Source organism: Dermacentor andersoni, chromosome 2 (assembly GCF_023375885.2).
Source record: "Dermacentor andersoni chromosome 2, qqDerAnde1_hic_scaffold, whole genome shotgun sequence".
In the NCBI taxonomy this organism is placed as follows: Eukaryota; Metazoa; Arthropoda; class Arachnida; order Ixodida; family Ixodidae; genus Dermacentor; species Dermacentor andersoni.
The window spans coordinates 57,538,269-57,564,794 of record NC_092815.1 but is presented as its reverse complement, the minus strand read 5'-3'; the positions used below and the strand labels follow the sequence as shown (position 1 = coordinate 57,564,794).

General features: G+C 43.1%; 1 protein-coding gene across 2 annotated transcripts in view; it reads right to left on the bottom strand.

The window, feature by feature from the left end:
- LOC126542256 (uncharacterized) overlaps positions 1-26,526 on the bottom strand; it is a 178,656-nt gene that overhangs the window by 123,042 nt on the left and 29,088 nt on the right. For both annotated transcript variants that reach the window (XM_055077125.2, XM_050189242.3), the window contains exons 8-14: positions 24,372-24,484; positions 21,584-23,094; positions 19,868-19,987; positions 17,362-17,586; positions 15,192-15,522; positions 13,571-13,763; positions 10,182-10,608 (exon numbers count right to left, since the gene is read on the bottom strand). In XM_055077125.2, coding sequence (XP_054933100.2) covers positions 10,182-10,608; positions 13,571-13,763; positions 15,192-15,522; positions 17,362-17,586; positions 19,868-19,987; positions 21,584-23,094; positions 24,372-24,484 — 2,920 coding nt within the window. The remainder of the gene's footprint in view (positions 1-10,181; positions 10,609-13,570; positions 13,764-15,191; positions 15,523-17,361; positions 17,587-19,867; positions 19,988-21,583; positions 23,095-24,371; positions 24,485-26,526) is intronic.

Here is a 26,526-nt window from a genome sequence, read left to right as displayed (position 1 = left end):
TACCTACTAGCAACTGAAAATACGCCACCCGGCCGCCCCTGGATGGCGCTGTTAGCCTAGGGCTCCGGTGCACGTGGAGGCGGCCCTAGATGACAGACATCGCGAGATCTCAACGTGCGCATCGCCTCTTTTCGCGTGTTGCGTAAGATTTTCATAGCATATAATCCAGACGATGTTTCAGGTCTGCCTCGAACATTTTGACCTCTCAACGAACTAGTGCCTTAATTTTTTACTAGTCCTTTTCTATAGTCTTATCCATTGATAGCAGGCCAGATCCAAGTTATAGCTCAGACTGACCTCAGCCTTTCTGTTAATACATTTCTCTCCCTCTAGCCATTGATTTTGTTGTACTTATGTTTCATAATTCATTTTTCTAAGCAAATATGCAACTTTACACACCATTCGTTGTTTGAACTTGTAGCTTATCGTAGATGGCAGTCTAATTTTTTGCAATTGCTTTGTCCTTGTTCTTTCTTTTGCACTTTGCATTGCGGTGATTCAGCACTTGATATGGCAATGGCTACATTGTAAGCATACTCTGTAGTGTAATTACCTTCGTGTAATATTTACTAGTATTTCACCATGCATAGCCTTTCCTATTTAGTTCTCATTTCAATTGTACTTTTTGCACTGACTTATTGGTCTTGCACAATAATACATTATGCAAATAAAGCTATTGTTACGTTGATGCTTTTTTCCCCTTGCATAACGCTTGTTTTCCTTCATGTAACCATAGTTTCCCCCTTAACCAATGCCTTCCTGAAGGCCGGCAAGGTATTCATAAATATGTATATTCTTAAAATAAATAAACATGCTGTAAGCAGACGCGCGGATAGGAAGATGCATGCGGATTTGTGTTCAGTGCAACTAACATTTCAATCGTACTGTTGATAATTATAGTTGCCGCTCAAGCAGGCACTAAAACGGGTAAATGATGGCAAAATTTATGAGTTGGTGCTTCGCGGACTATCTCTCGCTCCATCCAGCCTTGAAAATGTGGCACACAGTCTGCAATGGCACGCAAACACATGCAGCAGAACACACGGATTTTCTTTAATCCGCAATGAAACCTTTTTAAAGCTTGCTGCGGCTTAGCCGAGACATTTATTGTGTGTTTGCACTTTCAGTGTCATTTGACCTTGAATATTCACTTTTGAACTGGCATACCTAGTCCTGCGAGTTAGGCTTGTTCATTCGCTAACAAAGCAAGCAATATACCATAGTTTAAAGGATAGATGAAAGGGATAGTCGGTGGTTGGTCATACTTTCTACGCGTCTAATGACCAACTTGCACAGATATACCACTTTTACACACCAATGTGAATGTAACGAGAGTATATGTGCGCATAAAAAAAATTAATGCTTTGATATTGAATAGCCAACAGCACATGCCTTGCCCCTCGTACGCCTACAGCCATCATTTCCTAATCGATAAGGGATTATATAACAGCGAAACATCCTGTTTATCTCGCCTCATCCAAGGCACAGCAACAGTACTGAAGCATGCGAAAGCCTCCTCAACGCATGAAAAGCCCTTGGGTGCAAGCACAGCGGAGCGGAGAAGGAGCCGGCCATGCCCACCATTAAAATTAAGCTCTCTCCATGCAAATGGGACAACCGCAGCAAAAGCTACCAGCATGCGCAAATCTTAAGAGGCCATGCTACGTGGCGAGCTGCACTAGCTACCGAAACCAAATGGCATCACCAGTTTCCCTCTTGCCTCCCTCCATATATGGCCTTGCACAGCGTCGGAATACATGACTATCGGTGTTAAGACATTGATGGGTTTGTAGTGGCTGGCGAAAAAGTGCAAGTGAACCGTGGTTCTCGCAGTATAGGGTGAGCTTGTATACAGTGGATGTATGATGGTTCCAGTAAGGTTAAAATACGCAAGCACATGAAGGAGAACGGGACAAACGCTGGACTACGTACTAATTTTTAAGTCGAAGAAAATCCCACTGATTGTTGTCGTGCAAGCACCAGGAAAGGAAAAGAAAAACTAAATGGCAAGAAACATGTGCTCGGCATGATGTATTTAATGTGTGGTTTAAAAATGCAAGCTCTCTATCAATGAGTTGGATATAAGAATGACTTGCACGCATTTCTGTACTCAATTTTCTTGTTTAGACTGGCAATAGAAACTATGAAGCTTTCCATATAAAAGAATTGGGGACAGGTTTGTGTAAATATATAAGTGAACTTTGTGTACAACTTGCTGATAAAGAGCATCTGCCTCCCGACACTCCAGTAACATTGAGAGGCTGACCAACCTCCAACACATCTACCACAGAAGGAAGGTTCAGCGCCAGTCAAAAGGCAAGAATGGGTACCATATGTGTGCCCTATTCTCAGTCAATACAAGAGGACACCACATTGTGACTTCGTTACTGAAGCCCAATGTTCCCACATCCTACAAGAGTTGCCAGTAGCTCCTCAGTTTCTTATGCAAGAATGACTTCAGGTCTGTGGTTGTAACAGAAATGGACGGATTGCTAGCTTTTTTCATTATGCAAGTAGACATTTCATCTGCAAGAATGTTGCCTTAATGCTTCTGTGCTATTAGATGTATAAGTTGTGCATTGTGGCGAATAAAGATAGTTGATTACAGGGCCGTTATGTTTTCATAGAGATATTAAAGCTTTCACAATGCTTAGGGAGCCTTATAGTAGCTTCTCTTAATTTTCGCAGCTGCCACCACTGCATAAGCTTCTGCGATGAAGATGCTGCTTCCAGATGCAAGACATCTAATTCCTAAAACGTTGGACCTATTGCTGCATGACATGCTATTTTGCAGCTTCGATACAGCTGTGTAGAATTTCGGGCAATTATACTTATAATAATAAAGTTATACTTGACTGAAAACTAACTTTCCCTGCCCATACTAAATACCTTAAGGGGGAATGCCTAAAAACGATGAACCTACTTAAGATTTTGTCGCAGACAACATGGGGTAGTGACAAAGTGCTTCATGAACTTGTGCAAGAGCCTCATAGGTTTACGCTTGAGCTACGGCACTATAGCATACCCATCTGCTACATGAATTTCCTTGAAGACGCTGGACCCTGTTTTCCACTTAGGTATTCACCTCAGAACCAGTGCCTTTCAAACAAGTTCAATACTGAGCCGCCGTGCTTAAGGTAATAAGTGGCATCTACATCTGCAGAGGACATATTCTAGCTTTACATATTTTCTAAAAGTACAATCAAATTGCGACCGTCCCTCGTGTCATACAAGTAATGATACCTCATCAGCTGTACTTTTTCATAACAGAGTTCTAGCACGAGAGCCACTCTCTCTGCATGTCAAAGAACTCAGCTGCGAAATGGGAGTACAGCTCCTCGATTTTCATCTAATGGCTCCAGTGAAGCTGCCACCACCATGGCAGTGCCATCTCGCAGAATGTGACAAGTAGTTTGTAGAAGTTACTAAGCACACTCAGGAGTTACAAACACAAATGCACTTTTTAGAACTTCAGTCAAAATATACCCAATAATGCTATGGTGGAACTTCAATCTTAAAGACTGACTTGTTATGAATGAAGAAATCTCGTACATGTTGCAAGTATAAGACCAAAGCCACATGGAACTAGGTGTTAAAATTAAATTCTGGTGTTTTGAGTGCTAAAACCACGATATGATTATGAGGCACACAGTAGTGGGGGACACCAGATTAATTTTTACCACCTGGGACTCTTTAACATGCACCCAACGCGCAGGGAACAAGCCTCTTCACATTTACCTCCCATCAGAATGTAGCCACCACGGTCGGGATTCCATACCAGGAACTAGGTGTCTAAAGTAATGAAACAGATGCAAGGGCAAGTGGCAGCTACCGAAACCATGAGAACATGCAAATGGATACCAGCATTTTCCTTAGCCTAAGCGTGCCAGGCAAGCTGACAGCCTCAAGCACAGCCTAGTTGCAGCTGCTTTCAATAAACTGCCCATGCAATTCAAGCAAGGCTGTCTCACTGCCCCTCTTGTACCCCATGGTCAAAGTGTGTGCAGAGTCCTACTTCAGGCTAAACTCGAGAGGCCAGTCGGCAACTCGGCTGCATGAAGTTGACGAGAGATCAAACAATTGTTTATGAACTCTTGCCATACAGAGCTAGGCCTATGCTAAATCATTCAATTCCCTACAGTCACATTAACAGCTGAAGCTATATCAACGCAACAGCCATGAAAGTAGCAAATTTTCTTTTCATCAACATTATCAAACAAATGTTATATGCAGTTACTGCCATATTTATCCTGACACATTCAAGCAATTGTGTACCACTCCCCTCTTCTTTATTAGTACCACCAAGATATAAAAGAAAAATGGCAATTCAGGGTACAGTCAGCTCTCATTACAACGGACCCTGATAATCCAACAAAAGGATGTCTCGTTTTATCCAAAGTCCTTAATATCCGAAATGCCTCACTTCCAAAACTTTCGTTACGATGTCGAACAACTTTATTGCAAAGAGCGAGTGACAAACATCCTAAGTAAAAAACAAAGAAAGTCGCAGTTTCGTCCAAAAGGTGAAGCATCGATTGCAATAGCGAATTAAGCAAGATAAGCACAGCAGCAGCAGTTAGTGAATTGACCTTCGTGCTACCTCTCACTTCAATGCAAACTAAACATCGAAAGCACAGCGCATACGAAGCTATCGGCACTCAGCGCACTTTGTCTACATCGCAGACTGCTTTGAAGATGAGGCCCACGCAAGCATGCACTCTGTCCAGATTGCAGATCGCTTTCAAGATATGGCAGCCTCACCGTAAGCAGCCGCCGAGTAGAACCTACCCTCCCTGACACCCCCTCCCCCTCGTGCCTTGCGCGCTAAAGAAGAGGGCATGTTTCCGGCCCGCATTAGGTCGACCTCCAGAGGCCGATCCAACTCCCGGGGCAGAAAACAAGAGGAGAAGCAAAGCGCCAACCAACAGAACAACAAGAAACAATCTCTAAAGAATGAAGGCGACAAAAACAAGGCGAGCTGGTCAGCAATAGCCTCCCAACCCACAAGCTCAAACAACTGCACAGATAACGCGCCTAGAACGAGAGCTAGAACTCACGAGAGTTCACTTAGGCGACTGAGCGTGAGAATGCGATACTAAAGCAAACGCAGTCGCAGCAACAGAACACACAGGCTAAACCGGCACAGTCAGAGCAAGCTTTGGGGCAAGCTGTACCAGCACCCGAAAGGCACCCTACATTAGAGGGAGAAAGGCTGACAGTCGAAACACTCCAGACATAAATCCAAGAGACTTTCCAACAACTATTACCCTCAATAGCAGAACAGATCACCCAACAGGTGTCAGCCCAAACAACACACCAACTAACGCAACAAATGACTGAGTTTGAAGTGAAGTCCGACAAAAAACTCCAGGTTCTGTAAACTGAAATCATGAAAACGGTACGTAAGCAAATTACCAGAGCCAACATTAGAGAGATAGCCGAGAAGTCATACGCCAGATCAGGGCTAGCAGCCATTGCACAAGAAAGCAACCATGCCTAAACATAAACCAACTATAACAGAAAATTGCGAAATCTGGCAGTGGAACTGTCGTGGATACCGGCGGAAAAGGGGACTTTTAACACAGCTGGTGAGCTCAAAGAGTGAGCCACCAGCTGTCATAGCCCTTCAGGAAGTCTGATCCATTCCAAACCTTCAGGGATACGAAGTGTACACACACCCGGATACGGAGAAAGCAATAGAGACTTTGGTAGTGAAATCAATTACCACAATCAAGCAATCCTTTTACCGACACAGATATTAAGCATTTACTAATAGAAATCATATATAAGGGCCTGAACAAAAAGAGTGCCTTTATACTAAACATTTACAGTCCACCAAGCCAGAGAAAGACAGTTTGACAGCCTCCTGCAGGAAACTGTCTGCCTGGTAAAAGGAAGACCACTGGTGATAGTTCACGACTTCAACACCAAAGATCCTAGTTGGGGATACCCAAAACAGGACGCTAAGGGCAGAAACATTCTGGAACAAACAGAACTCAACATGACAATTATAACGGATCCTGCAGTGCCCACTAGACAAGGCAACAGTGTGAGCATGGACACCAGCCCTGACCTCACGATAGTGCAGAATTGTGAAGATGCACAATGGATAAACACCCTAAATGATTCAGGTAGTGACCATTACATCAGCACCAAAATTCGGACTGGGAGAATTAAACGACACATACGAATAGCCAAAATTACCGACTGGGTGAAATACCGCCGGATGCAAAGCGAACAAAGCACCACAATCTACGATTTAAGTAAATGGTGTGAAAATTTAACAACACAAAAGAATAAAGTCACAAAAGAATTAGCCCGCACATGTGAGGTGCCCGAGATAGACCCTCGCTTACTGCATCTCTGGGAGGCACGCAGAGGACTAATGAAAAGATTGAAGCAACAAAAGAACCGGAAGCTAAAAGTACGCATTGCAGAAATCACCCGCAAAGCGGAAGAGTACGCAACGAAACTAGCTACGTCCAATTGGGAACGCTTCTGTGACTCCCTTAATGACACACTGAGTACAACAAAAACTTGGCGCATACTAAGAGCAATTATGGAACCAACCAAAACCAAGAACGAGGGCTGTAAAGCGGTGGAACGGCTAATCCGTACGTATCCAGGGACGGAACAAGAACTCAAAGAAGAATTATACAACAAGTGCTTCGGAAAAGACTAATCTCCCCCACCCTGAGAGACCAAATACAGGGGAGCGCCTCACCCTGAACTCGATGAACCCATCTCCATCGAAGAAGTTAGAGCTGCCATAGCGAAAATGACCCGAAACACAGCGGCAGGCAAAGAACCGATAACTAAACCCATAATTAGAAACCTAAGCGATGAGGCTTTACAGGCATATACTGCATTTATAAATTAACATTGGCAACAGGGTACTATTCCATGACAGTGGAAGCACACTCAAATAGTTTTAATTCCCAAGCCTGGCAAGTAATTAACAATTAATAACCTTAGACTAATCTCCCTAACTTCCTGTCTGGGTAAACTATTTGAAAGAATAGTCAACTCTAGATTACAAAACTACTTGGAGGATAAAAAATCATTCCAGACCCTATGTTTGGATTCAGACCCAAGCTCTCAACTCAAGACATTCTCCTACAGTTGAAGGAAGAAGTCCTGACAAATATACCAAGATCAAGCGAACACGTTGTCATGGCCATTGACATAAAGGGAGCTTTTGATAACGTAAGCCACCAAGGAATACTCGATGGCTTGGCTGAAACAAACTGCGGAGAGTGGATATACAACTATGTTCGCAGCTTTTTAAACCAACGAACCGCTGAGATTAAATTTGGCGCACTAAAAATCAAGACCTTCAAGGCACCCAACAAGGGCACTCCCCAGGGCGCCAATGCTATTTAACGTGGCGATGATAGGTCTTGCAAGGAAACTACAAGCCATCCCCGGTATCCAGCATGCCCTCTACGTCGATGACATTACAGTCTGGTGTGTCACCGGATCGCTACGTGAACAAGAAGAACGATTACAAGCACCTGCCTGTGAAATCGAGACATACATGCGAGTCAGAGGGCTGCAATTTGCATCAGAGAAATCTGAGATTATACGAGTCTGGAGAGGCAAAAGGAATCTTGACGTCCTGACGGACCCTGCCCTTAAACTGGAAATCAGACTTGCAAATGATGCAATACCCGAGAAGACCACAATCCGGGTATACTCGGCATGTGGCTACAATCAAATCAACACCGCCAACGCAGGCTTAACCTCATCAAGACAGCAACACAACAAGTCGCAAGAATGATAAAGCGGGTAGCCACGAAAAGGACGGGGATGAAGGAATCAGACACCCTTCGCCTAATCAGAAGTCTGGTGGTTAGCCGCTTCATTTACAGCTTGCCGTATTACCAGCTAACGAAAGCAGAGAGGGTTGCGATCAATTCGTGCTTAAGGAAAGCATACAAGATCGCCCTACAAATTCCACAATGCGGCTCAACCAAAAAACGCGTGTCTCTCGGGATTCATAATACATTCAAGGAACTGGCAGAAGCTCAACTGATAACTCAAAGAAACAGACTCGCACAAATGACCACGGGTAGGAAACTCCTTGGCTGACTCGGGTATCACGAGCTCCTAGAAAAATACAACCAAGCTAAACCCATCCCCGCAAGAATCAGAAACAGCATCAAAGTGGCGCCCATACCCAGAAATATGGACCCAACTCTACATGCAGGCATAAGAGAAGCCAGAGCTGCATACATTAAAAAAAAAGGCACGGAGACAAACCAAATTCCCGTTTCGTGGACGCGGCAAGATACCCAGGCAGGCAGAAAAGAACGGTAGCTGCTGTCACTGACTACTTGGGCAGAGAAATCACTAGCACCTCCACTCGCAACACCACTATCGTGGAAGCAGAAGAAATTGCCAATAGCCCTTGCTATCGAAGCGACGGAACCAAACTAACAATAAATAACCATCCTATCTGACTCAAGCGGCATGCAGAAGCTACCTCAGGGGACGAGTATGCACCACAGCCTATAGGATTATACGAGATATAAAACCCCGAGCCATACTTCACCTTTTATGGGTACCCGGTCATGAGGGAATCAGAGGAAACGAAGAGGCTGACAGAGTAGCTCGTGCGCATGCTACACACCGCGGGTGCTCACAGGGCGCCTCCGACGACCTGATCCCCATTGACCAGAACTACTCTGCAATTTTAAACTATCAGAGAGGAAATTGAATGGAACTACCGCCCCCAGGTAAGAATCTCAGTAAGGAAGAACAGGTTATATGGAGAAAGCTGCCTATACCTATACATATAACAACCTGCATATTCTCCATAATATTCATCCCAAGAGATATACAGACACATGCCCATGGTGCCGGGCCACGCCAACCTTAGACAACATCTCATGGGCATGCACGGCATATACACAAAAAGAACAAACTCAGAAATTATGGGAGGCGGCGCTGTCCAGTTCACAGGAAGACGTCCAAAGGGCCATCATCCGACAAGTGAGACAACGTGCGGATGCCACTGGGGCCCTTCTCTAGGGGCTCCACCCATAGAGCGTTTTATTCTTCAATAAGGTTGTTCTGTATGTTTTACTGACAACAAATTCGAGACTCAGTCCATAAGGCCAGATGTTGAATTGTGCAACATTTTGATGGGACACACAGAACAGAAAGACAACTGTGTGTTTCTCTTCTGTGTAGTGCTTCGTTGTGTGTTTCATCTTTTTGTACTGTCAAAATTTTTCGCAATCCAACATCTAGTATGCTATACCAACACGCCCAGTCTTCAACCTCCACGAGGCCTGGTGAACTTGCCCCTAACCCGCTACTTCACAAAATCTGAGTGCTGACAAAGCAGCAATTAACTGAAGAATTCTTGAAGCTGTCAGTTTAAATAAAGACTGCTAAGTAATTAGGCTCGTCGCTGTATTTAACTTGCCACATCGTAACATACCTGACACTGTTTCTAAATGTACATCTTGTTCTGCCGGCTGCTTGCAACCTGCAGGCCACAGCCTTACTTTTTTTTCTGCTTGTAATAAAGGAGCACAGACTAAAAGATGGCTCCATGAGGTAAAAATTTATTGCACGAAGTAAACTGTACAACCAGTTTCAAGCAGCAGTCCACTGTTAAAAATAAGTATAATGGCTTGCAACATCTTACCTTAAAACTCACCCACTCAAGCTATATAATATATAAAATCAATCGACTCGTCAAACCTCAAGTTGACTGCCGAAAAAGTAAAAGAAAGACAATCAAGAAAAGCTCCAATCTAAAGAACATTGCTTCACATCAAAGAGAAAAGAATGACCTCACTGGCCACAATAGCACCCACACATCAGCAGTCTAGCCATGAGAAAGCCACACGCAGTTCAAAGCCAAAAGTGGAACAATGTCCAAGCAACTATCACAACTTTGCAAGCACCATTCGAATAACGAAACTTCGGATACGAAGCAAAAACGCAGCTCACAGCCACTAGCAGCAGCAGCAGCAACAAAAACGAAGAAAAAAAAATTGAAACCAGGCTTTTACAAGCATGCAGGGGTAAGGCACTGGGAGGGAAACGAGCAACATTCTCTACAACAGGACAGCACTCGAATCCCCAAAGTTGCCACATGGAAGAGATGCCACATGCCACAAGCAGGCAAGAGAGTCAGATCAGAGAAATGAGGAGTTTCCCCTCACCGCTCTTCCTCCTTGCGGCGCAGTGAAGCATTGAGCTTCCTCTGGACTGCCGGGTTTGAGATGACCTTGCGGGAAGCCTGTGGTGAAGAGCCCTGCGCAATCACCAGATGTCGCTGACCACCCAGAAGAATCTTTTTCTTGTCCTCGGTCTCACTGCCTTCCTCGCTAGACGATTCAGAGCTCGATTCAGAGCTCGACTCCTCTTCCTCTTCTTCCTCCGAGGATGACTCGCTGCCGGAGCTTTTTGGAGACTCGGCAGAGGGCTTCTCCGGCTTAAGAATGGGCTTTATGGGAGTTGGAGGTGCAGCATCCGAGACAGGCTCTTGTTTCAGGATGCCTTTGACGTCTTCCTTGACTTCCTGATGTTGGTCCTGCTTCAATATGCTTTTGACAACAGGCTGGGGTCCCACTTGCACCTTCAGAATTCCTGGTAGCAACAGATTAGAAAAGACATTACCAACCATGTTGGCACTTTCACAGTGCAAGAATAAGTGCTGAAAGCAACTTAGAAGAGTTGTAGATAGCATATATACTTGATCAATCTTAAACCTCTGTGATGGCTTGCATCTAATAAAAATTTTACCGTATCTTGTGACAAGTAGACCTAGCTACCTTTTTCACTACTCATCAATATATACTACTGACTAGATAATATTTATTCTATCATGCACTATTACAATGGATAGGTATGGCAGAGTTACCGTAAATACTTATGGGAAAGCTACTACGAGCTCACTATGTTCAATAAAATAAAAGCACCAGAATGACCTCCCTCTCCTTGCTGATAACACTGACTGTTTGGAATGAAGTTGATGTAGCAGATACAAGAAAATCTATTTGAAATGATGGGATCAGCTCCAAGATAATGCTCTCAAGGGTGCTGCAACTGTGGCGTCGAGGTGCTTTTGTTAAAATCGAAGAAGCTACAGAAAGCTTTCTTGCGCAAGTTTGCCCTACTAATAATGCAATGGTAGTTTCTAGAAACTTGGGTTTTCATCATGTCAATCATCTACTGTACCAGCAATTTCATATAGAAGAAAAAGCTTGGTAAAAAAAATTACAATTCAGCCCTTGCAGCAAAGCAGTATTTGATTAACTGGTCTTTCATTTTAGATGAAGTAAGAAGCCTTGAAGTTATCAATGCTCTTGTAACCATTCTTAGTAAACCATGAGTGGCATCTCGTTGCAACAATTCCTTATAAAATTATAGGGTTGTACGAGCCAAAACCACTTTCCGATTATGAGGCACGCCGTAGTGGAGGTCTCCGAAAATTTCGACCGCCTGGGGTTCTTTAACGTGCACTTAAACCTAAGTACAAGGGTGTTTTCGCATTTCGCTCCCATCGAAATGCGGCCGCCGTGGCCGGGATTCGATCCCGCGACCTCGTGCTCAGCAGCCCAACACCATAGCCACTGAGCAACCATGGCGGGTGTTGCAACAATTCCTTAAAGGTGGCAAGAACTTCCGAGCACTCTTGCATTTAAGGTATGTACTATGGGTGTGAACACTGCTTCTTCCAAAACCAGATGACTTTTACTACACCAACAGATTTATATGCATATAGACCTAAAGCTGGGTTTTGGAATCCTCAGACTTTACTTCATGTTAAGGGAACAAACCGATGTTTCCAGTGACTGCCTATGCAATTTTGCACACAGAACGCTGGTAGCATTCATTTTGCTATCTGCAGAGCAAGACATTTTTGCAAGGTTAAACTAAATAACAAGTAGCTATGCAACACCAATGAGTCTCCTCAAAAAGATTGAACTTAACGTTTACGTAATGCTACAATTTGAAGAAAATCTACTGGCCACAGTCTGTGCAAAAAGGATTGGTGTATCATTTTGGCTTAGCCTTACCTGGACATACCTATTCATGCATAACGGAGCTTTTGCGAAAAGACACACAGCCCAATGCCTTTAAATCGGTGTGCTCGGGATCTCCAAAATTTGTTATACAGATCACTTCATCGCAACTGTTGCGCATTGCCCAGATCACAATAGAACCAGGACAGAATTATTCCTTCATCGTACAGGTCATTTCAATGTAAAAGAGTTTGCTGTAGAGGCACTAGAGTTTAAAATTACCTTTTCATATATATACCTTAATGATTCTGGAGACTTCTCTAAAACGCAAAGTATTTCCCAGAGTTGAAAACAAGCAGCGAGTGCTTCTTTCAATTGTGAAGATTTATTATCGTGCCTACGTGTTCAATCTTTCCCATTAGTCTAGTTACACAGCTGTACTAATTGTATTTAAAGCTGCACTTCAGTTACGGCCTGCAGAAGTTGCTATCAGTGTCAACATGTAAACTCAACTGTATATGCAGGATGCCAATGGGTTAATCAAATAATGATGGTTATCTTTCTTCATTAGCACATCTAATAGTGTGTATAATTAATGAATAGTGCATATTGAATTAAATCTATGCTCATTAAATATTAAATTAAATATTTATATATTAAACATTAAACATTAAATATTTAGACGTGATGCTATCGGGCGACTGCTTTTGGCGGGCACATGTGGACTATGTAGTTGGCAAAGCGGCAGTTGCTTTAAATTACATTCAAAGAAATTTAAAATGTGCAAATTCTAACCTTAGAAGCACGGTGTACCTAACTTGTATACAACCTATTTTGGAATATGCTTGTACCCTTTGGGACCCGTCACAGATATGTCTTGTAAATAAACTAGAAAAAATACAAAACAGAGGAGCCAGGTTCGTCTCGGGTAGGTACGGGAGGAAGTACAGTTAGTTGCACAGCAATGAAAAGAGAGCTCAACTGGGAATCCCTGTCATCTCGCCGAAATAAACTGCGGCTAAAGCTTCTGTATGAAATCTATCAGAACAAAACGAATTGATAGGGAAATGCACGTAAAACCACCAAACTCTATATCAGCACGCACTGACCCCTAGTGCAACATTAGAGAATACCGGGCTAGGACGGGCCTGTATGCCAATTCTTTTTTTGTAAAAACTATCGCTCAGTGGAACTGACTGTCATGTGGACAGGTGTGCAGTGTGAATCAAGATGTATTCTTTTCATGCTTGCAACCCCTCTGCTGTAACACTTTCAGGCTAAGCGGGGATATGTCTGAATAAAGAATTACTGCACACTACTAACTTCTACTTAACTTCTAACTTCCCCCACAGTCAAAAAGTTTGTCATCACCAGCTGTTGTCTTTCAGGCATGGAAAATACTAGTACTGTACTATAAACATTAAATAATGCACAAAGCTAAAAAAATGACATCGGCCAACTCTTATAACAATATTTTGCCATTACCTCCAGATTTTTCATAAATTTCCACCATATTTTATCGCCTCAGCTTGCACCAGCACTGCACCAGAGTCACACCCCTTCTATGCAAGAGCCACACTTGCCTTTCGGGATGGTCCCAGGAGCAGGCTCCACTGGGTCTTCTGGAGGAGATGAATGCGAGCGTACACGATTGAGTGGCACACCAAGTGTGGCCAACGCGGGCACAGCAGGTTCAGCGCACGACTTGGACCCTAAAGATCGCCGCATACTATTGGATCGCATGGGTGGCTTCTGTGTGAGCACATCCAGGGTGACCTGTGGGCATAAGAGCAGGACACTAGCAAATTTGCCTGGCATTAATGAGCACCAGCTAGTAATGAAATGCACGCAAATTGTGATGTAAGCAAGAACACAGGGTACAGCATTTTTTGTTTTCATCAACCCAAAATTTGGAGGGCTTTTTTTTTTTTGTTGTTTGTATTCCCACTGGAAAATGCCGTTTCTTTCAGTGAATATTTTCCTGCTGAAGAATTGTCCAGAGAAATGCCGGTGAAAGTTCAAGTCTGCCTTACCAGATTTTAGGTGAATGACTTGTTCACTAATTTTGTAGTATACGAGATCACTGTATGTAAATGAGCTATTATTAATTAAGTACAGCCTATTATGAAGTATAGTCCACATTAACGAGTGTCACATGCATACCACAATGCATGGCGGCGCACATGCCGTTTGTACTCGAGTTTGCGAATAAGGACCCCATGTTGTGCGATCTCCCTGTGACATACCAAATGCCATCGGCTAGTTGTGCCATAAATTGGTGCCAGCACTACAGTACTAGCACATGCATGGCTACAGCAATACGCTAAACTATATCATATGTGAAAGTGTTGCGTTGCTTTTGAGAACTTAACTTGGCGTGGCTAGAAAACACTCTTGACTAGTTAATAACCAAAGAAATTGGACAGGAAATCAGGAAAGCATGTAGTTATTATTGCAGAAATAATTTAACACACCGAAAAACGTGAATTACAGGAACATCAGCTTGATAAACAAAATACTTTGTTACAGCTACAGCTGCACTTGTCTGCCTCCTGCAATGCATAATCGCTATCGCGCTCACTTATCACTGTTTTCAGAATGCTTCCAGTAAACGACTACAACTTCACTGCAGATCAAAATATTCTGAGAAATATTCCACAGCGTTTTCTGCGTTACCACTTCATGATTAGACGCTCACTGGTAAGCTTTCCTTTGCACAAAAAAAAAAAGATCGGTACCATGAAAATTGGTTTTCAGACCCTTTAACACAATTTCTATGCTACTGTGCTCAATTCCTGAGGTAATGTAAAGATTTACTACTGTGATGCAGGCGGTTTTATCATATTTGGGTGAAGTGGTACCACGAGCACAATTCACCACAGGTAAGAAAAATGATGACCTCTTAGGATGGCTCTGTGGCAACAGCATTTTGCAATAGGAGAGCCACATTTTGATAGGGAAGAAATGCACAAAAACGTAAGCACACAAAATGTTGCAGAACACCAGGCAATCAAGATTAATCTGGAGCTCCCCACTCAGCATCTCATAGCCATGGTACTCCTTCAGGATGCTAAACACCATTAATCAGTCGTTCAACCAATCAACCAACCAATCAACCAATCAACCAATCATTTACTATTGAAAGACTGAAGACAGCAGCCCATGTTTTCTTTGCCAAGGGACAGAGAAAGGAATGCAGCTCACCTTCTGGTTGAACATCTTGAGCTTTTCGGCCAGGCTCATCTTGGACAGATCATCCTCCTTGACTTCAGGCTGCTTATCCTGTTCCTTGATCTCCTTGGCTGCCAGCTGTACTTCCTCCGTTGTGACAGGCTGTGTCTGGGATCGCAGGCGGCGCTCGGCAACAGTGAACCGTGCTGGTCGTTTACGTTCTGCACCATTTCGGGGAGCATCCAGCACAGCCGACTTCTTGAACATGGACACCTTCGCGGCCACACTAAGCTTGCTGGGATCCGAAGAGTCATCTTTGGTTGCATCAACAGTTTTCACAGGGCTTGGTACTCTTTTCTGACCACTGCAAAAAATAGAACATGACAATGTTAACAGTAGTACCTGCTAAATGGGTGTTACTACACCAACTTCTTTGTTACCACAGAGATATCACTTTTCAGGGGTTACATTTATGTCTCCTTAGGCAGCGCCATGCATGTAACTGTAGAAAGATGGTTGGCCTTCCGAAGTATGTAAGTTGCAAGAAAAATATTTAATACATATGAAACAAACATTTCTAAAGCTGATACTTTTGTGGCCACTTGAAAGAAACTATAAAAAATAGATACATCTGCAAAAAAAATGTGTCAGAAAAAATTTAGAATAGTATATGTTGCATGAGAACATTCCTAAAGCATATAATCATACAACTGTTCTATGGGTACAGAACAGAAAAGATTAGTCCTTCCGGTGCCCATGACATACAGTGAAGGCATTCTTCAACTTCATGAGGCAAAGGCAGACTGCATTTTTTGCAAATTAATCTTTTGTTTAACTTTGCACTCCGAATAGCACAGTTTGCAGTTCGGTCTCATGTGCATTTTTCTGGTTTGTGGTGAAGTTTTGGTAATGGTCTTCTATTAAGAAGCTATTCTTCAGTGTCAAGCCAGCAGCGGCTTGAAAAGCCCAATTCTGAACAACTGCCTGAGGCTGAAGATTTTTAGAACTACAATTGTTCTACACATTGTGAAAATTCCCAGACCTACATGTTGAACACGCAGCAGACATGTTGAAGTGCACATGAGAAATGCACTTTTTGAAGAGGCTTAAGAAATGATAACTAAACATATCAGCAGACTACCAGCTGCTAACTTCTTCCAATTATTGCCTTTCAGCGCTGTGAATTCATTGATCAATGTAGCGTCATTTCTGTAATCCTGCGGTAATACCAAGGTGCACACATTTCGGGAGTGACAGAAAGCATATGCCAGAGTAATTTTTACACTGTGCACACCACAGTTTAGCAAATGTTGCATCAAAAATCTGCTTAATCGCCGAAAACCAAAGCGAATTCTGAAGGCCTTTTTCCTGGTCTACAGAATATAGCATTACATCATTTATCACTGTTGATTGATTTTTTATATACATGGGAATGAAGAAGTTTAAGGAAGCAAAATTTATCTGCGAGAAAAATACAAGGCCAAATTTCCTTTTCAGAGTTTGCAATTTTGTGCTTGAAATGCCCAGGTGACGATGTAGTGACCTAAAGTTATTTTTAACAATTTTGGCATTTCTCCAGGTGCAAAAAGAACCCAGAGATGTGCCCAGACTTGCCTTTTTACATCTTACAATGCACGTTCAGTCCTGTCCACAATTACCTATTCACAGCCAGGCAATTTCTTGTCTCTTTGGATAACAAGGATTTGGTTACACTTAGACCCCACATATTTGCAGTTTTACAAATGAAATCAGCCAACCTACCATAACTCAGCAGTATGGCTACTTAATTGAAAAGTTCATTAGATAATTTAGGAGGCATGCCGTAACCTGGGACTCTGCAATAATTTTGACCACCTAGGGTTCTTTAAATTACCATGCACCCAATGCACAGTAAACAGGGCACCGTAGACAGGATTTGATAGAGCAACCTCACTATTAGCAGTGCAATGACACAGCCACTAAGCCACCACAGCAGGTAATGTCTCCAATAATGTTTCCATTTTTTTAATTACTCTTTCACACTTGGAAAGTATTTGCAACAGTATTATTGCCAAACAACTGCCCTGTGGGAAGCTTAATTCCACGTGCCCAAGGAAATTACTGGCATAGGAAGTTTCACTGAAAAGTACAGGCAAAAGCAATGTTGCCTCAATATGGCTCCATGCAATGTATAAAGGGTTACTACTAGTGCAGGTACACTTACGCAGCATCCATCTTGATTGCCTCCTCCAGCTCTTCCGATGTAACTGGCAGGGTACGTCTGCGTTCTCGCTGCTGACGTGTGCTTTTGGATGGTGGGCTGTAAGGCAGTGGGAATTCTGGTTTCTTGCTGTATGCCTGCAGATCTTGCCTGAAGGCTTCCTTGTTGAAGATGCTCAACGATGCTTCCTTCAGCACCAGATTGCGAAAGGACCGTACAGACTCCAGGCTGTGTGCAAAGAGATTTAATTTTACACATACTTGCAAGCAAGCAAGCATGCACACACAGACACGTACACACAGCAAATTTGGCAACAATCGATTTTACATGAGAAAGCTACATTAGGGATGCAGAGGATACTGAAGAGTTCCAGGTTATTGTTTACAATACCGAGTTAAACAGAGTTCTGCAGAAATGCGCAATGTAGAAGCAGGTTTACAAAGGGCAAAGATTGCGCCCAGCTGAAAGTAGCAATAAGCTGTATAAGAAATCCCTATAGGCAGCTCAGACACTGCAGTTCAATAAACAAAAATTCATGCTCATTCAAGCATGAAACCTGGAAGAGCTGTCTGCCTTGGGCCATTTCTTTTGACAGATAAACAAGCTGAACTGACCACTGGCAGGTGCCATAGTTTCAGCACAAGTATTTTAGCCTTTCGCATGTTTCACAATGTGAAAGCAAGGGTAAAGATTCCAAGCACAGTATTGTGCTTGGCTCAAGAGTACTGCAACCACTAAGGCAGTGCAGCACATGTACTTATAATGCAATGAGTGTGTTGTAACCCAAAACCACTGTGTACAAAATGAATTGGAATTGTGCAGCAAAAGAGAAAATTAAAGCTACGATTAAAAAAGCGCACATTGTTTAGAACACCATAAAGGCATAGGTGGTTATACAAGTTACTTGATAATGTTTTGTTTAACAACTACGATACAATTACCTCCTTCCGAGTCCTGTCTTAATGCCTTCGCCAATAAATTCCCTCCCAGGTTTTCGGTCCTGGCAGAAGTCTATGTCAATGTACCATGATACCATAAATGCAATTCACTGAATAAATTTTACACATAAAGCGTCTTGAGCATATGATCTATGTACACAGTGGCTGTCCTCTAGCAAGAGAAATATTTTTAACCATGCCATTGCAGTACTGCCGCATCTTCCACCATGAGCAAGGCTGCAATTTATTTATCACTGCTAGAACTGAGAACTGTACGAGTACATAGCCTAAGCAGACTTACCAGCCTTAAAATATGAAAGGTACTACTGTCAAAGCAAAAGAAAAGAAAACTAGAACATGGTGAAATATACTCAAAACTGCTTGATTAGTCGGGATGACTGCTTATGTAAAGAAATTTTTGCAGACTTGTTCTGTAGCGATACGGGAACAGTACTCTCGGAAATGTTCAAGCTTGTTTGTGAAATATTCCCGTAACTAAAAAAAATTAAATTATGGGGTGTTGCGCGCCAAAACCACAATCTGATTATGAGGCCTGCAATAGTGGGGGACTCCCGAAATTTGAAACTGCCTAGGGTTCTTTAACGTGAACCTAAATCTAAGCACATGGGTGTTTTCATTCACCTAATGGCCAAAATTTCAGTCGTCACGATAAGTTTGTTCTATGAGAGAGTAATAATGCTGTGGGTAGGTTTAAGAATCAAGCGAGTTCAGAAATCGGGCTAAAAAAAAAAAAAAAAGAGGAATGCTGGAAACTATCCACATTCTCTTGAAGTTAGTCTTGCAGTTATCAGGACAGATATTGTTAAGTAGTCAATATGACAATGATAAACAGGCCTAAAAATGAAGAATTTTACTATAAGATAGCAGAAGTTTGCAAATGAGTTTTTTTTTTTTTTTGAGACTTCGATGTGCACTTGACTCACAGCCATTTGGTGGGTAGCAACATGAAGCTACTGTCTCTTCCAATTCATTCCTCCCACCCTGTGCAGTTAACACAGCCCACTGGCAATGAAGCACCAGTATGTACATTTTTATTCGTGCCACCGATAGCCTGTCCACATGTGTGGTGATGTGATAATCCGCTACTTCTGTTGTTCTTGCAACTCAGTGAGTAAAATAATAGTGCCCACTTGACACGGCACCCATCACGATAGCAGAAGAAAAAATAAAGTATGGCACCTCGCCAGTTGGTACAACATTTTTAAGTGGCAGACTTCAGGCCACGCTTGATGCAACTGAAACAAGCTAAAATAAGTGAAATTTTTGGTAATGCCGTAGTTGGTTTGACTGTTCGGCTGTACTTTCTCGGCAAAGTTATAACACAAAGTGATGCAGTAAGAATTCTTTTTATTTCTCAACAACATCAACCTGGGGGCATTAGTTGTGGCAAACATGCATAAGTGGTTTGCTTCAACTAAGAGTAAAAAGAGCCCAGTCTCAAATTGCTACACAGAATGAATACATTGCCGGTTGAAGTTGTCATGTCAGATGACACAGATACTACTGAAGCATTTTTCAAACGAGAAAGCCACAGGGAAAATAGCACATACTTATCTGTAGCCTTGATCTCGCTGGCTGTTACAGGCTGGGTCTTGTAGCAGGACGCATTTCGCCTGAAGTATCTTTTCTCTTCTGGTGACGACGTGCTGCTGGAAAATCCAGCAAGTGGCCTGCAATGGCATCAAAATTTCTGCTAGAAGCCCAAATGCAAGCTATGCAAACATCTTTCCAAGCACGTGACACACACAACACAAACCTTTAGAAAGTCAAGAGGTAGTTTTGTTACTTTAACACAAAGTACAACTGCTGACAAAGAAAACAGATTTTTCAATTTAATTCTAACCAACAGAGTCCACTGAACATGAATGTATGCTTCATTCATATCTGAACCCCAGGATTTGTAAATCAGGGCTAGCATCCACACGATGCTTTGAGAGGGGCTGCATGGGAGACAATGTATAAAACCTTTTTCTGCTTGTCATAAAGTGTGAAGTGAAATCGCTTCGTATGCCTGAAGTTCTCTGAAATGTACAATTACTCATAAACAAAAAAAGTACTTGGCTGCCCCCCCCCCATCATAATAAAACTTCAGAAAAACTACGAAGACCATATTAAGCTGGTCACCACAACAACACACAAATTCAGGCTTCCATTACAAATTTGCTTGCCAAGCCAAGGCTCCATGGAATAGTAATTCAAGTGAGCCTTCTTGGAAAGGCACATTATCTGTAGCTCATGCATCAACTTGCTGCTTGGTCAATTTCTGAGAACATCTAAGATTTGAGCCAACTCATAATTCAGACAATTGAAAATTATGATGAATTTCCTTAAATGGGAAAAGCTTTAATCAGTCCGCTACATTTTCAATGCATGCCAAGCCAGCTAGTTCAAGAAAAGCACTCAACTCAAGCTCTATGGCTTCTGCAGGAAGAATGACATGGCCAGAGATTGCTGGTGGGAGGCTATCTCTAAAGTGAAAATAATCTTGAGAGTCTACCTTTAGTATCCAGACTAGTGAGCATGTTCATGGACAGCCCTACAAAATTGCACCATGAACCTTGTCATGTGTACGCACCTAAATACAATACCCAGCGCGTGCAAGGTGAGAACTAATATTTCAGCCATGATGCTCAGGAGTAGCCAGTTTCTCAGTCGTGCATTTTGTACAAAGTTGTCTGTGCCCATATACCGTTTGTATAGGATAATTTAATTCTGTCCAGTGAGATATTTATTCACCTTGGAACAATTCTAGCTCAAACAAGAAAATTGGCCACCTTTAAGGAGGGAATTATTGAAAGTCGACAGTAGCTGTATGCGCCAAGTTTACATTATATGAGCAAGATATTTTCATTAGTCGTACACATTGGCCTTATGTCACAATGAGCTACTTCTGCCCGCCTATACTTGTCAGCCCTCACTGCTGCCTCCCAAAGCATTTAGCGATAACACAAAAGCAATGAAATGAGCATTTCTTAGGCAAGCTATGTTTATGTCACTTATCAAATTTCCTAATGCACAAGAGCAACTGCAGGAAAATTTAGAGACAGAAAGAGTCTCTGCCGGCACAAGCTTGTGTAGCTTCGTAGTTTTCTAGTGTGATGTTGATTTAGATGAAGCTGCAAATGAATAATCAAATGACCAACCTGGAGAATAAACAAGCATATTTTTAGTACCATGCCCAGTTGACAAGCGCCTCACACTCTCTTCCTTTTAAGATTACAAATATGTTGAAAATGAATATACTGGGAACAAAGCTTTATACTTACGGAGACCTCAATGTGATGGGCCTGTCCCTTTTCAGGACAACCTCTTCAACTGCCGCTCTGTGTGGCGAGCCGTCAGCCTGAAAACCAATGCCACGAGTTCCCAAAGTGCTGTCCAATGGGGGACAGCTCACAACCTTGGACTCAGACACTGAATGTCCCCCTTGTGGAGTCAATTGCAAGGAATCTACCACAACACACTCTGTAAGCCTGCCAGGTTCAGGCTTTTCTTCTGTACCAGTCCGTACTGCAACAGCATTTGCAGCAGTTTCCACAAAACTGAGCACGGGTTTGGTTTCAAGTTCTGTGGAGTGAGACCTCCTTCGCACAACAATGGCGTCTCCTTTTTCTGGGGAGTGCTCGTGGCTCCAACGCCTCTGCTGCTGGTTTTTGAGTATGGGCTTCAGGCGTTCCTCGGCATCCTCGTCGACCGACTTGCGCTTGAGGATGGGTTTTGGCTCGCTATGGACGCACGTGTCCTCGTGCTTCTTGAGAATTGGCTTAGGCTTGGCAGTGTCCTCTGGCTTGGCAATGTCCTCCTTGCTTTTGAGGATAGAGTGAAGCTCGGGAGAGTGGTCTCTCTCTTCTGAGCTGCTTGAGCGATTCTTAAGAATAGAGTGGCGTGGTTTGTCGTCTTCCCTTGCGTTGGCTTTCAAGATGCTGTGTACGGACTCTGAAAATGAGGCACTCCACTCACTCTTTTTTTGAAGGTTCAATTCTTCGAGCTTTGTCTCAACGGTTATCTCGCCCTCACAAGAAACTTGTGTTTTCTCAAACTCTGCCTCCCCAAACAGACTTTTACTTCTCTCCGAGGCTTCGAGCTGGAAACTTGGCTGTTCAGTTGCAAGCAAGTCCGATTCCTTTCTTGGTGGCCCCACTTGAACACTGCTCTGTGGATGAGAAGTAAGGTCGCTGTACAAACTTGAACCTAGACTGGACTGCACTGTCCCACAGCTTTCAGTACCTACTAAGATTCTATCTAGGGTTAGAGTGTGATGCGTCTGTGGTTGTAGCTTTTCTTGACTCCCGATGATAGTGGACGAGCTTTCCAAGGCAGCGGACTTGCTCTCTACAGGAACAATCAAACCTGTCGCAGTGGTACCTGGAGCTCTCGTTGTCAATGGTGGCTGCTTTACAGGAGAGTACGACTTTGTCCAGGGCCTAAGCACTTCTGGCTTTGTGAACTGGTTTGAACTTTCAGACAAGCAGCTGGTGTCAATCGCTACACTAACACTGGGCAGTTGCACTTTGGCAACAGCACTTTTGGAACTAGAGGTCGGTCTATCAGAAGGCTGCAGGTACGATGTCGAGGTCGTGTGAAAGGTCACGCTGAACACTTTTGGCGATGTTGGCTCTCCCTTGTTGCATGGAACATCAGGGAGCACTGAGCAGTGCTTGTTGAAAGCAGTGGCTTGAGACTCTTCCTCTCCTGACAAAGTATTGCTGCAACTTGGCTCTTCCTCACCAAATGTGTCAAAAGCGTCCAATTGCTTGCCACCTGGCTGTGGGCTCACCTGTCATACAAAAAGGTGACAGCGCAATTATAGCAAGTGCTGAATATGTAGAGTGAGCCAAAGACAGGGCCCAACTGGTATAATAATTGGCAAGACAGTTGGTGTACATCCAAAGGAGTCCTATAGATCGTATTAAATATATGGTATGATTTTCTGTCAAAGAGAACATGCTGTTAGTATTCTACCATCGATTATCACTAAGATATAGCATGAAATATCAAGGGAAATTTTATGTATAAATGAAAATCCAATTGATTATATTAGAACCTCCATTCAAATAAAGGCAAACAAATGCTCCAGTTACAATCGCTTTATTACTTGGGTGTACCCGTTAACTGTGCACTATACTTTACACCTTGCCACCATAAAGGGTACCACCATAATAAAAACATTGGTTTATGCATAGTGACATTTCCTCACTTGTGTGTCATGTTTGGAAGTTAAGGCAGCTGTAAACTAAGTGCTAGAGTCAACGTTGCTGTTTGCGAACCAAATAGAATACATTATCTGGCAGTACAGTAAGCACTCTGAACATAGGAAAATGGTGGCATTCTGTTGCTCCATTAGCAGTCTTAAGAAAAGTAAGAACATTGTGGCAGCTGTGGGAATGACAGCTTATTTTATTACTTCAATTAATTTTTTTTATAAAGAAAGAATGCAGCAGTAACAGCGCCACACTGGGGCTACAATTACCTGCCCCAGATTCACATTTTGAAACGCCACCAAGTGGTTATTAACTGGTCATCGCATATGAATACAACTATATGCTCATTGTCCTGTTTCAACATTGCATAAAAAATTCACGTTTTTCAACTTGACTGTGATGAAAAAAAAAGAAAAAGAAAACCAACAGGTGAGTGCATATGCAACATGCACACACCTTGCACAAAAGACATTACAGCAGATCTCATTGAGGGCACTTGATGGCAACTAATCTAGTTCAACTTTTGATGAACCATTCCTTGTAAAATGAACAGCAACTACCAATAACAATTCCTTGCTTGTAGGTGTGCACCCTGCTGTACTTTTCACATTCACGAGCAATAAAAAGCAATAAACCCTGCAGTATGTCCCACACCACGTGGGTCAGGGAGGTTTGTGCAAGCTGTCAGCAAAAAGACTTATGTAGTCATACCTTAGCACTTGAGCAGAGGCTGCTTAGTACCCAAGTTTAGCAGTGAGGGTTGCCAACATCACAGCACCAGACAGACAAATGCATGGCCACAGTGCAGCATTAGCAGCAAGTCGAACTCCCCTTTGAAATGCGAGACACTCACATGAGGAACAATGTTCTCAGCCTGGTCTTCTGCAGCATGACCAGACGGGGGCTTCTCATCACACACCGGCTTCGAATCACCCGAAGCACCAGGTCGGCGTGACTGCAGCTGGCCTACATGCAAACAATCGTCTTGTACCAGCTGGTACTTTGTCATGCTACTAATACAATATGACAAGTTGTGTAATACAGGTTCACTGATCATTCCTGATCAGAGCCAGTCTAGTAGCACAGCTAACAATGAGTAAAACAGAAGTCAAGTACTGGAAAAACAGAAGAAAAATAGCAAGCCATTAGGGAAAGAAAAATAGCATTATGCAATGAATGCTTTTTGAGTAGATCTGGCTACTGAAAGTAAAAGCAATACAAACAGGTAACATTAGAATCTTCATGAGCCCGCTCTGCACATTGCACATTGCAAGCATTGAAGATCACTCAAATTTGAACAGGAAATGACGAGCATTCAGTGCACACATTCATCACACATGCAGACAGACACATGGACATTTGAATGAAACTAGCTGCACAACTGAACCCTCATTCCGAAGTGGTTTTCAACACAGTTTACTATTTCAAGCAGTAGTAAGGAGCCCAACTAGATGGCAACAGGTAAGATGGCTATAAGGAAGCTGGAAACTCTCAGAACTACCACAAGAGTCTAAAGGCAAGCTGCCAAGGCATTTTTCTAAACTGCATTGGGACGGCTATAACAGGGAAGTTCAGGAATCAAGCTCTCATGAGGGACACGTTAGCTAAAACATCATAACCAATTTTGACATGTTCATCCTACAATAAGTGATGTTATGAGCTGGTCAAAGAACAAGAGTGGTCAAAGGCAGCTTTAGCAACATAGAAACATGACCGTACCAAAGTACTTGACGTCATCTTCTGCTACTTCTATAAGAAGATGGAAATTGTTAAATGACAAAAGCAGCAGAATTCCCAACCAAGTGAATGGAACATTACACTTGACCAGCAAACAAAGTAGCATGCCGACGTTGTCCGAATCTTTTGGCTAATTTGCCCCTTCTGCAGGAAACAAACCATTGCTTCTACCACATCTGCTACTAGGGTACTCACTTTCTGTTGGAGTGAGGTATCAATTATGACTATGAAGAGACCAGAATAAGGAAGGATTAAAGGTGCGAAGCCTGGCCGTACCTGTCGGGGAAAACACTTGAAGGCTCCTTTTCTTGCACACGTTTGACACCAAAACCTTGTGCACACAGCACAAGTAGTAGGGTGAACACTAGGTCACTTCTGCAGAACTCCGAAAGAGCTGTCTGCGCGCGGGCTCAGCGTACGACGCAGCATCGCTGCATGGAGACTCGCCGACAGAAGGAAACTGGTGGATGAAGAGGCTAAGCGGGTGGCTGCCTGCTGGCTTTGAAACTGGGTTCTTCTAGCCGTGAAAGCAGTTTCGAAAAGCAGGGCAACCAAGGCTGGGATGAACGCGAGGGCTGTCAAAGGGGGAGGGGTGAGCCGGGGGAAGGGACCAAAAGGGCAGGGGAGCGCTGCTATTTTGGAAGCATGGCGGGGTGTCAAGTGAGCGCGCATCATGGCCAGACCCAAACAAACAAAAAGCAGCGAAGTGGAAGAGCCCACAATGCCAGGCACAGCAACAGCATCTGCCAGACTGTACAAAATCCAGCCCAACTGGGATGCAGCCAGAAAAAACTAGTACGTTATAACTGCACAAATTTAAAGATGTGGTATCACCTCTGTTCTGAGGCAAGGTTTTTCATGTGTCCCAAACCTGGCAAAAGCATGCGCAAACTTAGCAAGAGAGCGCACATGTGCAAGCACAAAGAAAGCTTAACATCCAGCAAAAAGCAAGTGCTGTAAATTTTTTTTTCTCATATTACTGAATAGTTTGCAAGGCCCTGCATGCTCAAACTGCATAATTTAGAAACTCTTGGGAATTATCTTGAGAGGATAGATACATTCAAGCAACCGAAGTCCTCTCTTTCTGCGAGTATGTCAGTATGGCAGTGTACAATAAAAATTGATACCAGCTGTAACCACAATACTATGCGCAACAGTTCATTACAATGTACACAGGCAGCACCCCGAGTTGCTAGGCGCCCCTGGCTTTGTGTAGTAAATGTTGCTGCTAGAAGCTTACCATGCATTCGACAAACAAGTGGAAAGCAATT